Source organism: Anas platyrhynchos, chromosome 5 (assembly GCF_047663525.1).
Source record: "Anas platyrhynchos isolate ZD024472 breed Pekin duck chromosome 5, IASCAAS_PekinDuck_T2T, whole genome shotgun sequence".
Taxonomy (NCBI): domain Eukaryota; kingdom Metazoa; phylum Chordata; class Aves; order Anseriformes; family Anatidae; genus Anas; species Anas platyrhynchos.
In genome coordinates this window covers 14,707,180-14,721,965 of record NC_092591.1, presented here as the reverse complement: position 1 = coordinate 14,721,965, position 14,786 = coordinate 14,707,180, and the positions used below count along the sequence as shown (strand labels likewise).

Below are 14,786 nucleotides of genomic sequence, written 5' to 3'. Positions count from 1 at the left end.
TCTCAGTAAAATGGTAAATTATATTGTGATCTTTGTTAAGCAGACAATTTGATATCATATGGAATCAACTGAACCTAACCTAATTTTGACGATATGTATAGTTTAAGTGTTTTTATATTTGGTGAAACTGAATTTAACAGTGGGTTAAAACTGGTTATCTAGTAGACTCTAGAGTAAAATGGCTTTTATTCCATGATATTTCATACTAGCTAGTTGGTTCCATAGGTTTTAGTTTTGAGTCTAACACTCAGTGTAAGAAATATTTTGACAATTTTTTACGTTAAATTTTTGATTCATGAAAAATCACTTAAAATGTATGTAAGAAATTTGTAAGGCCTTTGTAAGGAGTGAATTGGTAACAACTGAAGAGTGTGACTCTACAGAGAATAACTAAGGAATACTGCCTTAGACAGATTTATCTCTTTAAACAAACTGCAATTAAGATCCAAATATTACGTGTTTACAGAGTTAAAAGAGTAGGTTCAAGTACTACATAAATGCAAGCTATCATCTGGATTTCTGAGACTTGGTGAGACTGGAAATGAGGAAATGTGTAGTTGAGCATGTGCTTTACTCCCAACTTATGTTATCTTGACATAGTCCTGGAAAGAACCTTTTAAAGCATTTTCCTAATGTCAACCCAATCATTTTCTTTTAAGTTTTCCAGCAGTTGATGGAAAGTGAAGAATATTCTGTAGTCCTCTTTACAAGCTGTTTAATGTGAGATTTTTATATCCTGTCCACTGACATAACTTCTACTGGGTATAAATTCAGTAATTTGGATTGTGACAACTTTGTATTTTAAATTTCTTCCCTTAGTTGGGAAGGATGGAAAATGTTTTCAAGAGCAGACATAAATCAGATGTTTGTGTTGCATCTGATCTAACATAACCAAGATATCTTTAAGATCCATATACAGAAGAAAAGTAGGTTTCTATGAGGATGTCTTATTTTCTATCTGCAGTCCAGTTGAGATGAAGTGAGGATTTGTCTCGTGATCTGTCACTGTTAAAACTATTTAAAAATACAGTGTAGAGAATCACATTTGTGTTTTTTTTTTTTTAAAGCAAGTCATGTGTTATTTGTGCTGTCAGTGCTGACATAATAGATGGTTTACTTTTCTGCTCCAGAACAAGGAAACAGTATGCCTGTTCCTGAGGGTGACAAATACTCTGTAACACAAACTGTTTCTTCCTGGGCAGATAAGTGGACTTTGCAAAATGCTTCAATACATATTGATGTTATTCTAATTCTGCAGTTTATAGGCAAGCAATAAACAGTAAGATGTTTGAGATGGATATGAAGATTGCTGCAAGGCATGTGAAACGTAAGCAACTTCATCAACTGCTACCTAATCACGTGCTTCAGAAAAAGAAAAAGGTAAACTTGATTAATATTTGAGAACAGTGAAGAAGAAAAGCCATTGGGAAATGATTCCCAGCTTTTCAGATTTACTAACCAAAGAACTTAAGTCATGTTTCGAAAGCTTAGTTTTACTTTTATGAGCAATATGATCTTGTTGACTCTTAGCAGTGTTACTGGATGCACTAAACATTACACTAGATTTCCCAGAATGTCAACACTATGGATAGTATCTTTGGCTCTGTTTATTCACTTAAGATTGCTGGCTGAAATATTACCATCTTTTGTTGGCATTCCTAAACTAAACAGATTTAAAGTAGGTAATTATAAGGCTTTAAAGCTCTCTTGCCATTTTCACATGCACGTCAGCTACAGGAGGCATCTGTAACAATACCAATATAATTATCAGTCAAACAATTCCTGCTCTCTCTAGCTTTTTCCTCTACATTGTTATTACTCAGATGTTTCTGGAAGTCTCCTAAATGAAAAATTGGAAGTCATCAAATAGAAGCAGAGTAGACTGTTGAACTTGATGCTGGTTTTTTATATAAGTCTGTTGGTGTAACTGCTGTTGAATACTTTGAGGATAATTTGAAGGAAGGTATTCTTCAACCTGCAGTTTGGCAATTTTTGATATTTTATGTTTTTTAAAATCAAGAGTAAAAATGGGAAAGTTCTGACATCAGAAAATTGCCTATTGCCTAGCAAGGGTTTTCTACCCCAATCTGTACATTATCTGTGGCTATACAAGAGAAAGATTTAATTAATTTTTGAATTAAGCGTTGGGTACGCTTTTCCCTTTCAGTGGGGGAAGAGGGTAGATAAAATGGACTTTAACAATTTATTTTGAAGTCTCTGCTTCTTTATAGCAGCTTAATCTAGAACAATACAGGTTTGTTTATGTAATAGTTTTGCTCTTCACAAAACAATCTGTTTTAGGTATATCTGGATAACATGCTTTATTATTATAGCTGTTTAATATAAAACACTTCGTTTTAAAGAATAGGAAATAGGTTACAAATGGATTTGTATTTTGTTTTAGTACATTTCAGGTGACAAAATACTAAGTAAAGCATCTCTTAAAGTAATGCATCATGAGAGGGTTTTTGTCTTTCACTGATGTTCAGCACTGATCTTCCAACTGTCTTAAGTTCAAATCAGTCTCTAACTTCTTTGTATTCATTTTGTCCTTTCAAAAATCTAATTTGTGGGGTACGTTGTTATCAATTTTAGTTAGTGAAAGCAGTATCTGTAAGCCCAGAAGAAAAAGAAACTTGAAATAAAGCCAAAATTACAGTCACTAAATATAGTAACAGTTTCTTCTATTTTTGAACATCATTGGTTAAGTAGAATCTTTACCTGAATTGTGAACATGGAAAATATAAATGCTTATAGCGATGTGATGGAGGGTTATTTGCATACAAAAGGATTTGAGAATTGTCCCTTTGAGTCTTGCATTTTTTAATGCTCCTATTTTCAGGTTTCTTCTAAAAATGTACTTGCATAACTACATTCAGTGCTCATGTAGATGCTTAGTTCATGGTGGAAGTTCACCCTGTTAAATCACCTCTCATTTATTTTTTTCTTCACCGAAGTAATGGATAGTAAGTTTGCGTAACTGAAATATTGTGTCATTTGAATCTCAGTTGATTTTTTAAGTGTTTAGACTAACGTGATTTTCTTTCATCTTGTGGATGGCAGCATTCAACAGAAGGGGTCAGATTGACAGCTCTGAATGACAGCAGCCTAGACTTGTCTATGGATAGTGATAACAGCACGTCTGTGCCTTCACCTACTAGTGCTATGAAGACGAGTCCATTGAACAGTTCTGGAAGTTCTCAGGGGTAATGAAAGCTTTCAGTCTTGACTTAACTTTTTTTTTCTGAATTGTATTAAAAGCGTAGCAAATAGTGCATGCATGAGATACTGCTGTTATTTCAAGGTGTAAATGTTCCAAATTGGAACCTTCAGGCATCTGTTTTTCCAGTTTGAATGCTAGAGTAGGACTAAATTTGTGGCATGGGGAGCATAGCATTAGACTTCGGTTGGGGAGTAGTTTCAGGGTTGGGTAAATGAGTGTAGAAAAGGTGAAATAAAAACTTGGGGGCAGTTTAGTAACAAGGTGGTGAGAAGTAGTGAGCATGAAATTGAGGTGTGAAAATGAGGAAGACCTACTTGAGTTGTTGATCAGAATGTCAAACAGTAGTGAAGCACAGGCTTTCTGTCTGGGAAATGAGTAGTGCTACTTCTATTACTGATGGTATTAATGCAAATCAAGCTTAGGAATAAAATTTACCCCTGTATTTTCCAAAATGTGTGTGCTAATGTTTTTAAACCAAAATCTTATGTTTTAAGTCTTTAAACTTAGGATCCCATTCAGTTGTGCAAATCTGACTTTGAAAATTCTCAAGTTTGTCTCCTTGATGCTCAGAAGTTAATAACATTGATTTCCTACAGTTGTGCAGTATTAAGTGTATATTATTGGATATTTTGAAGGGTAAAATACTTCAGTGGACTTGCTCCTTTTTGGAAGTGCTCTTTTAGTTGGACTTTCTTGGTAAATGATTTTCATTACTTGAGGCCGTTGACTATGCTATTAGAGCAAGTCTGTATAATTTCCAAGCATGATATAAGGTATCATATTCAAAGTAAAACTTGCCCCATATTGTTTTTTAAACACACATTGCTACCCTATTTCATGAAAAAGAAGTAAAAATTACTTTATCATGTGTAATCCTGGGGCTTTGCTCAGGATGTCCATATTATAGTCATAACTGAATGGGTAGATTGAAAACAGGCTTTCTATTCTAGTCCTTCTACATTGTTCTTGTTCCATTCTTTGGGGAAAATAATTGTAATATTTCCCCCTGTACCTCATCTGGTTAGACATTGTCTTAATTTAGCCTTTTTTGTTTTTAATGCAACTTCTTACTCAGTTAAAAAGCTGTCTCTGAAGTGATTCCAATTAAATATCTGAAATAGTTTCTGTGGCTTAAGTTTGATACTAAGTTGACAACTTACTGCTTAAGTTGACAACACTAGTTTCTGTCTTCATACTGTGACATAGTTTTGTGTTGTGCTCTGTATGTGCATAAAATTTTGTCAGCTGTTACTGGCCACACAGATCATGAAAAGCGGATGTCACCATAGGAATGCTTTACTTACGTTCAGTGTTCTGTCTTTTTCTCTTTTAGCAGAAGCAGTCCTGCGCCAGCTGTAACGGCAGCATCTGTGACCAACATACAGGCTTCTGAAGTCACTGTGCCACAAACAAATTCCAGTGAAAGCTCAGGGGGTAAGGCAAATGGCATAGTATGTTGTTTCTGTTGATTATTTTTTTGTAATATGCTGTAATGCGTTTTCCTTGAAATACAGATTAACTAATGTTTTTAAGACTCAGAAAATCATGGTGGAAGATTTTATGTAGCAATACTTGTTTATTCTTACAGATCTGTTTGCCATTCACACTAACAATAAAGTTTTCCATTGACCTAATGCAGAGGATGTATACAGGTCAGTTAGTCTAATGAGGAAAAAATATCCCATACCTAAGTCTACAAGAGCAATTTTTGCATTTATTTTTAATCCATTTTATGGTTAAATCCAAGAGGTGTTTCTTTATTTCCTGTAAATAATTCTCCTGTATTTCTCCTCCTGCTTCATGAAATGGATTCAAGGAGTGAAAAGGCTTCAGATACAAGCAGAGCATGTGCTCTTTAGTGATATCTTCTTAAATATGTCTGACTGTGCATGCTGCGTTATTCTCCATATTTTCTACAAGGAAAAAAAACTTACACTTGTGAAAAGAATAGACCTTTTAGTGACATAACAAAGGTATCTGGTGAAAACTTCTACTAACAAAGTAGCTGACTTGCTGGAATTTTAGCTGTATACATGGCATAAGTCAGAAATAGATGCAGAAGGGGACAGACCAGTTAGCATTTCAAGATGAAGTCTCTCCTACCTCAGTCTCAGACATGTAGGATGTCTTGTTCTTTTCATTTTTTTTATCCTGTCCCAGGTGCATCAATATGAGTAAATGTTTTCATGAGCACTAAATGTAGTTCAAGTGGCATGAATGTTTTTGGATATGGAAGCAGAAGCTGTTCTTGCATTTTGATTAATAAAAAGCAATCACATGATGGTGGTTAGTGGGGTGAAAAAAATTGCAGTGTAACTTTTTTTTCTCATCCTGGGGTTGAGAAAAACATCCTGTGCACTTACTGGTCTTAGGTAGACCTCAGTTGATGGGGTATAGCTTTGTCATATGGAACATTTTTCAAAAGGGTCTAGAGAATGTCAGATGTTCCTTGTACTCCCTGATGACTCGATATCCATAATTGCATGCCCTGAGCCTGAGCAATGATAAGGTTTGTGTAAAAAAAAAAAAAAAAAAACAGATTCCTCTTGGATTTGATTTAAGGCACTCGCTGTGATTTAATTACAGAAATAATAAAACTTCTTTTTGGGTACCAAGAATAATATAGCTATATTAGCACAAAGCTCCATCTGGGCTACCATATACTCTGCTGTTTAGCAGGGCTGATTAAACCTAGCGGGATGTCACTGACGTGGCTATCCTGTGTCTGGTGCATGAATTCTCTTTCAGAATGAAATTTAAATTAAACTGTGCTGTTCTAAATGGGATGCTTTTACTACTAATTGTATCACTTCCTTGAAGCCTACTTGATAAGTGGTTTTGAATAGTAACCTGAAACATCAGTGATTGAACTGAAATGTTTGTCAAACATAATCTTGCTGAAGCTCTTAAAATTATTTACCCATAGGTACTTCAAGTGAAAGCATTCCTCAAACTGCCACACAACCAGCCATTTCTCCACCACCAAAGCCTACCATCTCTAGAGTTGTTTCCTCAGCACATTCAATAAATCCATCACCCAGAACTTCAGGAAATCTTGCAACAAAAACACCTAGCCCTGTCACAGCAATGAAAAGGACATCTTCTCCTCATAAAGAAGAGTCTCCCAAGAAAATAAAAATTGAAGAGGTATTTGAGACTTTAAGATTGTAACATAGCAGTGTCCAAAATTTTGAATATTCATTTCCGCTGCAGAGTGCTGATTCTCATATTTCAGGTTTGAAATATTTTGTTAAGTAGTGTGTGCATTTCCTATCAGATTGCATAGCTTCTTTATGTATTCAGCTTGCTTAGATGTTAGTGTTGTTTTTATTATGCTGATACTCTTAATGTGACACATTTGTTGCATTAGCACAAATATATGCTAAATTCTTATCCTAAAAGCAATTTTTTGAGTATAACATGTTAATTCTTATAATTAATTCAGTCTGAAAACCCTTCGACCTCTTATTTTCTTGCTTTTCTTTTTTACTTATGTTTTTGTTTTTTAATAGTTTCTCTGTTTGCTTGCATTTCAGCAGGATGAAATAAGTGAAGATTCTAGCTGTATAGATGTGAATGAGCATGAAAAAATGGAAACTAAGGTATGTATGGCCAGACCATATAATTTTGTCTATATTAATTTGTACTCCTTGTGAAAATTACTGTGTTTTTCCCCTATTTATCAGGAATGATTGTGTTTGTAGATATAGTATAGACTCTCCACTAAAGACATCAAAATTATATGTTCCTTTTCAAAGTGTATGTTAATGAATTGCAGTACATTACTTGCCATCAGGCTAACCTGAGCCCAAGTCCATGGTTACAAAAGATAATGATTTCTTCGGTCATTCACACCATACCACAGCAAAAAAAAAAAAGTTTTCATTTAATTTTTTTAGGTCAGAAATATGTCTATATGTCTTGCTTTGGCTGCAGTCCAAATTCCATGTATGTTACTCAGTTAAAAAACATGTCCTGTGCATTTGGGATTTTTGCACTTCAGGCTGAGAGTCCCGAAGCCAGGTGCTAACTTGTTCACTTCTTAGTTTTTGGGGAAAAAATAAGGTAGTATATAAAGTCTTCTACAATATAGAAATTATTTAATGCAGTTATATCAAAGCCTTTGGGGACTTCCAGAGAACCAACCATGCGCCTCCAGTATATCGTAATTTAGTAGGCAATATTTTTGCTTGCTGGTAAGTGAAAAGGGTAATGGTATGTTCTTAGCCTTATTCAGCATTTACAGGACGACCAGGTGATCAGGCCCAGTCATGTTTATCCAAGGCAGGTCCTGCTTTACAAACCTGGTCTTCTTCTATGACAAGGTGACACTCAGTGGATGAGGGGAAGGTTGTTGATGTTGTGTACCTAGACTTCAGCAAGGCTTTTGATACCCTTTCGCACAGTATTCTCCCATAGAAACTGGCTGCTCAAGGCCTGGATGGGTCAATGCTTCGTTGAGTTAAAAACTGGCTGGGTGATCAGGTGTCTTGAATGGAGTTAAATTCAGTTGGAGGCTGGTCACTAGTGGTGTCCCCCAGGGTTCAGTAATGGCCAGTTGTCTTCAATAGCTTTATCAGTGATCTGGATGAGGGGATCGAGTGCACACCATGTAAGTTTAGACACCAAGTTGGGCAGGAGTGTTGATCTGCTCAAGGGTAGGAGGCTCTACAGAGCGAGCTGAACAGGTTGGACTGATGGGCTGAGGCCAACTCTATGAGGTTTATCAAGGACTAGTGCTGGGTCCTGCAATTGGGACCCACAACAACCCCATGCAATGCTACAGGCTGGGGGAAGAGTGGCTGGAAAGCTGCCCATCAGAAAAGGCCTGGTGTGTTGGTCAATAGCTGACTGAATATGAGCCAGTGTGTTCAGGTGGCCAAGAAGGCCAACAGCATCCTGCTTCTATCAGGTATAGTGTGGCCAGCAGGACTGAGGAAGCGACGACTGACCCTCAGGACTCAACTCTGGTGAGGCTGTACCTCAAGTATTGTGTTCAGTTTTGGGCCTCTCACTACAAGAAGGACATCAAGGTGCTGGAGTGTGCCCAAAGAAGGGCAACGGAGCTAGTAAAGGGTCTAGAGAACAAGTCTTATGAGGAATGGCTGAGGGAGCTCGTTTTTTTAGCCTGGATAAAGGGAGGCTCAGGGGAGACCTCTTGATTGTGCTCTTCTAAGCACCAACAAGGGGAAGACAAAGGAAAATGGCCTCAAATTGTGCCAGGGGAGGTTTAGGAGAAATCTCTTTACTGAAAGAGTTGTGAGGCATTGGAAGAGGCTGCCCATGGAAGTGACTAAGTCTCACCATCCGTGGAGATCTTCAAGAAATGTGTAGAAGTAGAACTTAGTAGCATAGTTCTGTGGTGGACTTCAGTGCTAGGTTCAAGGTTGGACCAGATAATCTTAGAGGTCTTTTCCAACCTGAATGATTCTATGATTCTATAGAAGCTTATACTGTTTTTACTGGGCATGTTGTGTTACTTTTGGAATACTACGGAAAATATGCCACAAAACTAAAATATTTAGTAATGCTTAACTGCTTTGGTTCAGTTTCCCTGCTCTTCAGTGAGAAATCTTACGTAGTCACCTTGAAATCTCTTTGAACTCAAGACAGGTTAAGGCAGAAATGCACGTAAGAATTTAATCCTAATATTCTCTGGGTACAGATCACTATAAAAGATATAGGTAATCCTGTTAGCTTTTATTGTAGTCTCTTCTAAATCTTATGTCCTTGAACATGTATGATAGGATGTGGACAAATGAACTTCTTAATGAACACAAACATACATTTAATAGAGGAAAAACTGTATGTGTGGTTGATTCTGTGGTACAATTTTAACAGGTTGTTTTTGTTAAAAGGAGAAGGCCCCACTGTCCTGTTCTAGCCATTAAGACCTACTGTTTTACCTTAAAAACTGTCTCTGACAATCATCTGGTTATCCAGAAAGCTGATCCAACCCACTAAAGTAGCAGGAAAACTATTCTGGCAGAACAGTGAATTTAGCCTTATACTCCTTGTCAATTTGCACAGTAACAAATGCAAGCCATGTAAAAAAACACAGTATTTATTTGCAAGTCTTCTTCACCCCCCCCCCCCAAAAAAAAAAATTGTCCATAATCCTTCTAGTTGAACAGTAGAAGCAAGGACAGGAAGATGATGTTCTGTGTAGGGACTTAGGGTAATTAAGCACCTATTTGGTCTGTACAGCTCAGTATGTGTGAGGAGTTGCTGCTCCAAAATTACTGAATGATGAAGTTGACGTTCAGTTTTTGAAACAAGAGATGGTTTGTCCTGATCTTCAGCTGTTTATGAACATAGTTCAGTGACTTAAGCTTAGTTCCAAACCACTGAAGGAGTTTACTTAATTCAAAGGAATGGAAAAGTGGTTGAATTTGCAAGAAATTCAGTAATGTTTCACATGGTTGTCTTTGATACTACAACTTTAATGAGTTGAATGACATGTAATGGTCTTCCTGTAAGATTCTGCATAAAAGTGATAGGTGGTTAAACAAGCAACAAATGAGAAGAGATGTATCTTGTGTTGATACTGAGTTCCTAGTGGGCAAAACATTTAGTGTGGTGATTTCTGTATTACAATAAAAGCGTGGATATCAATGTAGCAAGCACTGATACTTGCCTTTTTTCCTTATGTTGTGTATATATACAACTTTAGGCATTCTAGTTAATTAAGTTCAGCGTATGTAGCTTTAGAAGTACAAGTGGTGTAACTGTGATGCTTTTTTTTTTTTTAGGAGCAACTCGAGACAGAAGTGAATGTTAATTCCCAAACAGAAACTCTTCAGACTTTACAAGCTCCTCAGGTACTGGTTTTAAAACCTATGCATCTGTTTCTATTGCTCATCTGTGCTGAAAATATAGAAGTTAAAATGAGTCCAGATGTTAAAAACAAAGAATGTATAATTTTTTAATATAAACCAATTGTATGGAAAGTTGCTTGTTGTTACTGTCACAATTTTTGTGTTTTAGATGGTCATTGATCTTATTGAATGTGCATTGTAGCTAAACATGTATGGCTTGCCATACAAACTGACCGAAGCTGGATTCGCTCTTCTGAATTGTGCCTTCAAAGTAAGGGGCTCAGTTTATTCCTTTGTGCTTTGCACATCACAGAATAATCTTTCTAGCAAGGAAACAAATGCTTTAAATAGCTGCTGCTCAGATATCCTGGTAGAGGCTGAGAATTGTCTGAGATGTTAACTTCAGATCCTGATATTTGGTATGAAGGGTGAGAGAGAGGTTCTAACCTGATGACCCAGCTGTGTTGATTCACTGTACATGTTAGGAGTGTAAGGAGCATTCTGTGACATTCTCTTAAACTTACGTCCCTAATATTGTAATCACTTCTAGAGAACATATATTTACTGGCATTTTTAAACTTCTGTTATTGTCCTGCCCATTAAAAGTTCATTGTCACAAAGCATTATATGCATGCTTCACTCATTAAACGATGTGTAGTAAAGGTATTGATTGAAAATGGAGATGTATTGCAATAGTACTAATTGTATTTGTTGTTAGGCTTTTTGAACGACATGAGCAGTACTAGATAAAGCTACCAAAATTGTTTAATGGAAACTGTGGATGTGACATGGGCACTTTAAAGTATTTCAGGAAGATTAATTTCTTTAAAAGATCATGGATTCTTTTGCGTATTGTTGAGGGATAATTATTATATAAAGTTAAAAAGCTTTTATGAATTGAGTAGTTATTACTGTAGCAAAGGTAATCTGGAAACCACAGAAGTATAGTGGACCTTTTCTGTCATTTTTCCACTATTTTCATTAGCTTTTAGAGCACTGCTCATGGTGCAGGAGATGCTGACAATGTAGGTCAGCATGAACCAGACAGTGGGCTCCAGGGTACAGGGGGGTAGGAGGGGAAGGAGGGATATCAAAGCTATTTTGCTCTGAATCTTTGTTGCATTGTGCTTTGCTGTCATATCAGTCAGTGCGTATTCAGCTAATTCCTTAATTAAACAATTAAGAGTGGTCATTTTAATGCAATTTTTCCCATGTGTAAAATTTACTTAATACTAATTTTGAACATCTATGACATAAAACACTTTCTGATAAATCATGGGAAGTAATGCATAATAACCAGATTGTGATGTCAACATGCAGGAGTGGAGGATAAATACCTAAAAACAAAACAAAACAAAAAAAAATGAAAATAGACGCTTCCTAATCCTATGAGAAATTAATGAATTGAATATTGTATTCCTTTTCTGTGTTTTCCTTTATTTGTCAAACAGGATTTAATTCTTTTAAGTGAGACAAAAGCGTTCAGATTATTTTTTTTCAGTGTGAAATTCTTATCCCTGTCATAAAGTAGTTTTAGAGTTCATCATACCTTTTCTTTGTTACTCTAAATCATCATGAAAAGTTAGAAGTCTGGCCATTAAGAGTTTTTAAACAGGCACATTTTTAAAAAGATGCGTTTTGTGTAGGGAACAGCTTTTCATCATTCATCTGTAAAGCGGTGGGGCTTAACACTAAATTACTCAAAGCAGTCTTTAAATATTGAACATATACTATCTGATGTACATGTCATCGGTTAAGTACTCTTATTATGTGGATGTTGTTTTTATTATAATTGAGGTTTTTAGTAGGCTCAACTTTATCCACAGCACTTCCCAATTTCTTGCAGTTGTGGAAAAAGGAAATGTACACTATGAAAGAAAATTGCATTTTTTTAAAAAAAATGGCTGTGTTGGTAAAGGAAATATCCTGCTTCTGTATTTATAGTTTATAATTATTCTTGTTTTGGTGCATTCTGAATTACTGTTTTAAAGATTTATTTTGTTTTGAAAGTTAGTGCCAATTTCTACAACATTTTCCTTTGTATATTTACAAAGTTAAAATACAACCAAACTTTTTTTCTTTTCATTTCAGAAAACACCCAGTACAGACCTTTCAGATATCCCTGCTCTCCCTGCAAATCCTATTCCTGTTATCAAGAATTCAATAAAATTGAGATTGAACCGGTAAAAACAACCTCAGGGGTCCATAAACAATATCTGCCAACTCAACCTGTTGTCTTCTAATGCTAGAAAAAAAGGAGAACAGAGGGTGCAAGACTAGAACATGATCGGAAATGGATTTAGGTATATTTTGTGCACTTCCCTTTCTGGGCTAAAATCACCACTTGATTGGAAGTCCAGGTTAGTATGTGAAGCCAGGAGTACTATTAATGTGTTAGCAACAGTTGCATTAAATATTTCAAAGGATTACTGCCTTTAAAAACATGAACACTATTTGTAGCCATATTTGACATTCTGATTGAATTTGTTTGATGCATTGTTTCAAAATTGAGATAAAACTGGCATAAGAATCCCTTGAATGCACTTTTATGTACTTTTTTATTGGAGTATGACTAATTTTAGATCTTCAGCTGATACGCTTTCGTTTTATTGAAGAATCTCTTCAGTAGTAGTGATCTGCAAATTGGGTGATGTTCTATGATATACTGTACATTGACAACAAAGTGTATAGTATAACTAGTTCAACTGCCATCAAGCAGCAGTAAGCCTTTAAAGAGAGGAATGTCCAATCTTGAGGTAATAAGACATACGTCGAGAAAGTAATTGGGAAGTTTTCAGTATTGGTGGGATATGATTAAGATGTGGTCTACTTTTATTTATAGGATTGTTTTAAGGTGCATACAGATCATCAATCAAACAGCAAATAAACTTTCCTTTGAGCTAATCAAACTCCTTATTTCCTTTTTGAACCCTTTATTGTATTTCTTGGGAAAAGCTTTTGCATTTAGTGTTGGGGTTTTTATTGCAGCTTGTATGCACCATATAGGACAATAGTTATACAAAATAAGTACAAGCCAGACCCTAATATTGCGTTTTTCCCCCGTACATAATCACAATACCTTGTGGCCTGTAGGCACAAATTCAGAAGTTTGTCCCATCACTAAAGCATTTAAGTAAATGTGTGCCTGTGAAATATAACACCTGTCTTGATGGCCTTCGAATCACTAAATATAAGATGATTTTTGTACACTCCATAAAAGTTCTGTATGCGTGAAAAAGGTTCAAATTTTAAATAAAAGCAAAAAGTTTTTTCCCAGAGGATTTTAACCTTTTTATTTTTAGATGGCTCATCAAAAATGGTTTTACATATTGAACAACATTGAATTTTTAAAAATCATATTTCTAGTAAGCACTTGACATCTAGTAAGCTCTCTTACTCCTAATTTTTGTTCTGTAGTCGTATCAAAAAGATAAGTAACTACTTTTTCTTTTGAACGAACTGAATCTCTCATGGCAAAGAACAACAGTATCTGAGGAACATGAGGGATATCAGCAGTAATACCAGATGTAGATAACAAAACTTCATGTTACTATTTCTTAGTCTGAAATATGTGGGATGTCAAATCATATTTCCCATACTTTGATTAGCATGTTTTATGAACTCCCTTCTCTCATTGTGCTCATCCTATTTACACGTGCATCTTTCATGTTAAAATTAAATTACTTACACTCTTCCCCTTATCCTTCTAAATTAATTCTCCAAAGTCAGAGTGTAGCTTATCTTTTACTTAGGCTGTGCAGTAACTGAAGGGTTTTTTTGCCATTTGTCTAAGATGTCTAGTATACAATACTTCTCTTTTCCTTGCCCTGTGCAGCCTGCTGTCGTCCACCCCAAAAAGAAGGTTATATTAACAGTTGAAGTGTACAAGGTGTCTGTGTATTTTGTGTAGCTATGGAGTTTAGATCGAAATTGCCAGGCACAAATTTAGTCTTGTCATTTTGTTTACACATCAGAAAGTCTTTTTCATTTTATTAAACGTTTCATGTAACTGCACCCAAGTTTTGCCAAGCTGGAAACTTGGAACCTTTCTGTATAGTGACTTTTTAATTATAGTTTTCATAACCTGGAGATCAGACTGTTGCTTTCGCATGATGTACGTAGTGTCTCATGACTGGAGTTTGCTTTGTTTTATAGTATCTGTACTCCTTGTATTTTTCAAGAGCTATTTTGTAAACAGATGATGTATTTCTCCATTGAAAACACAATAAAAAACAGCACAATCCCAGTGTTGCCTGACTTTTCTGAATGTACAGAACTGGTTTCACTATGAATTTACACTTGGCTCTTAAGTTTTCTGCTAATACAAAATACAGTATGGCCTAGGAAAGTCCATAAATCTTGTAAATAAGCATGATGTTAGATGTAGGAAGTAACACTTAGCAGGATGTTGAATTCTAGCCTGTGAAAGGGAAAGGTTGTGGATTGTGCAGTGGGCTGGAGGTTGGAGGGGCAGAGTTTATTGCCAAAACACTTTAACAGCACCCCTTCCTTACTTTCTGATTCGGACTTTCTCTTAACCTGATAATATGAGAAGAAATGTGCATACAATCTTGAGCTGTACTTATTTTCCTTAGAATTTTGAACTGTTTTTAAATAACTTCAATGGTCTTGGTATCTTACACTTGCTTTTCTTGCAAGTGACTATTTATGTCAGCAGATGGCAGTATTTCTCTTCTTGTCAAACAGTTTAAGCTTGCCTTGAAATAAAAGTAAAAAATAACAAA

At 35.7% G+C, this 14,786-nt stretch overlaps 1 protein-coding gene across 5 annotated transcripts in view; it reads left to right on the top strand.

The window, feature by feature from the left end:
• PAPOLA (poly(A) polymerase alpha) overlaps positions 1-14,287 on the top strand; it is a 43,355-nt gene extending 29,068 nt beyond the window's left edge. Inside the window, exons 16-22 of one of the 5 annotated variants that reach the window (XM_038180443.2) lie at positions 1,259-1,380; positions 3,064-3,206; positions 4,560-4,657; positions 6,150-6,370; positions 6,763-6,825; positions 9,976-10,044; positions 12,133-14,287. In XM_038180443.2, coding sequence (XP_038036371.1) covers positions 1,259-1,380; positions 3,064-3,206; positions 4,560-4,657; positions 6,150-6,370; positions 6,763-6,825; positions 9,976-10,044; positions 12,133-12,228 — 812 coding nt within the window. In that variant the 3' untranslated portion in view covers positions 12,229-14,287. Of the gene's footprint in view, positions 1-1,258; positions 1,381-3,063; positions 3,207-4,556; positions 4,658-6,149; positions 6,371-6,759; positions 6,826-9,975; positions 10,045-10,210 lie in introns of all 5 variants that reach the window. The other 4 variants (XM_072038317.1, XM_038180442.2, XM_038180441.2 and 1 more) reach the window with 4 other exon arrangements.
• The last annotated feature ends 499 nt before the right edge of the window (positions 14,288-14,786 follow it).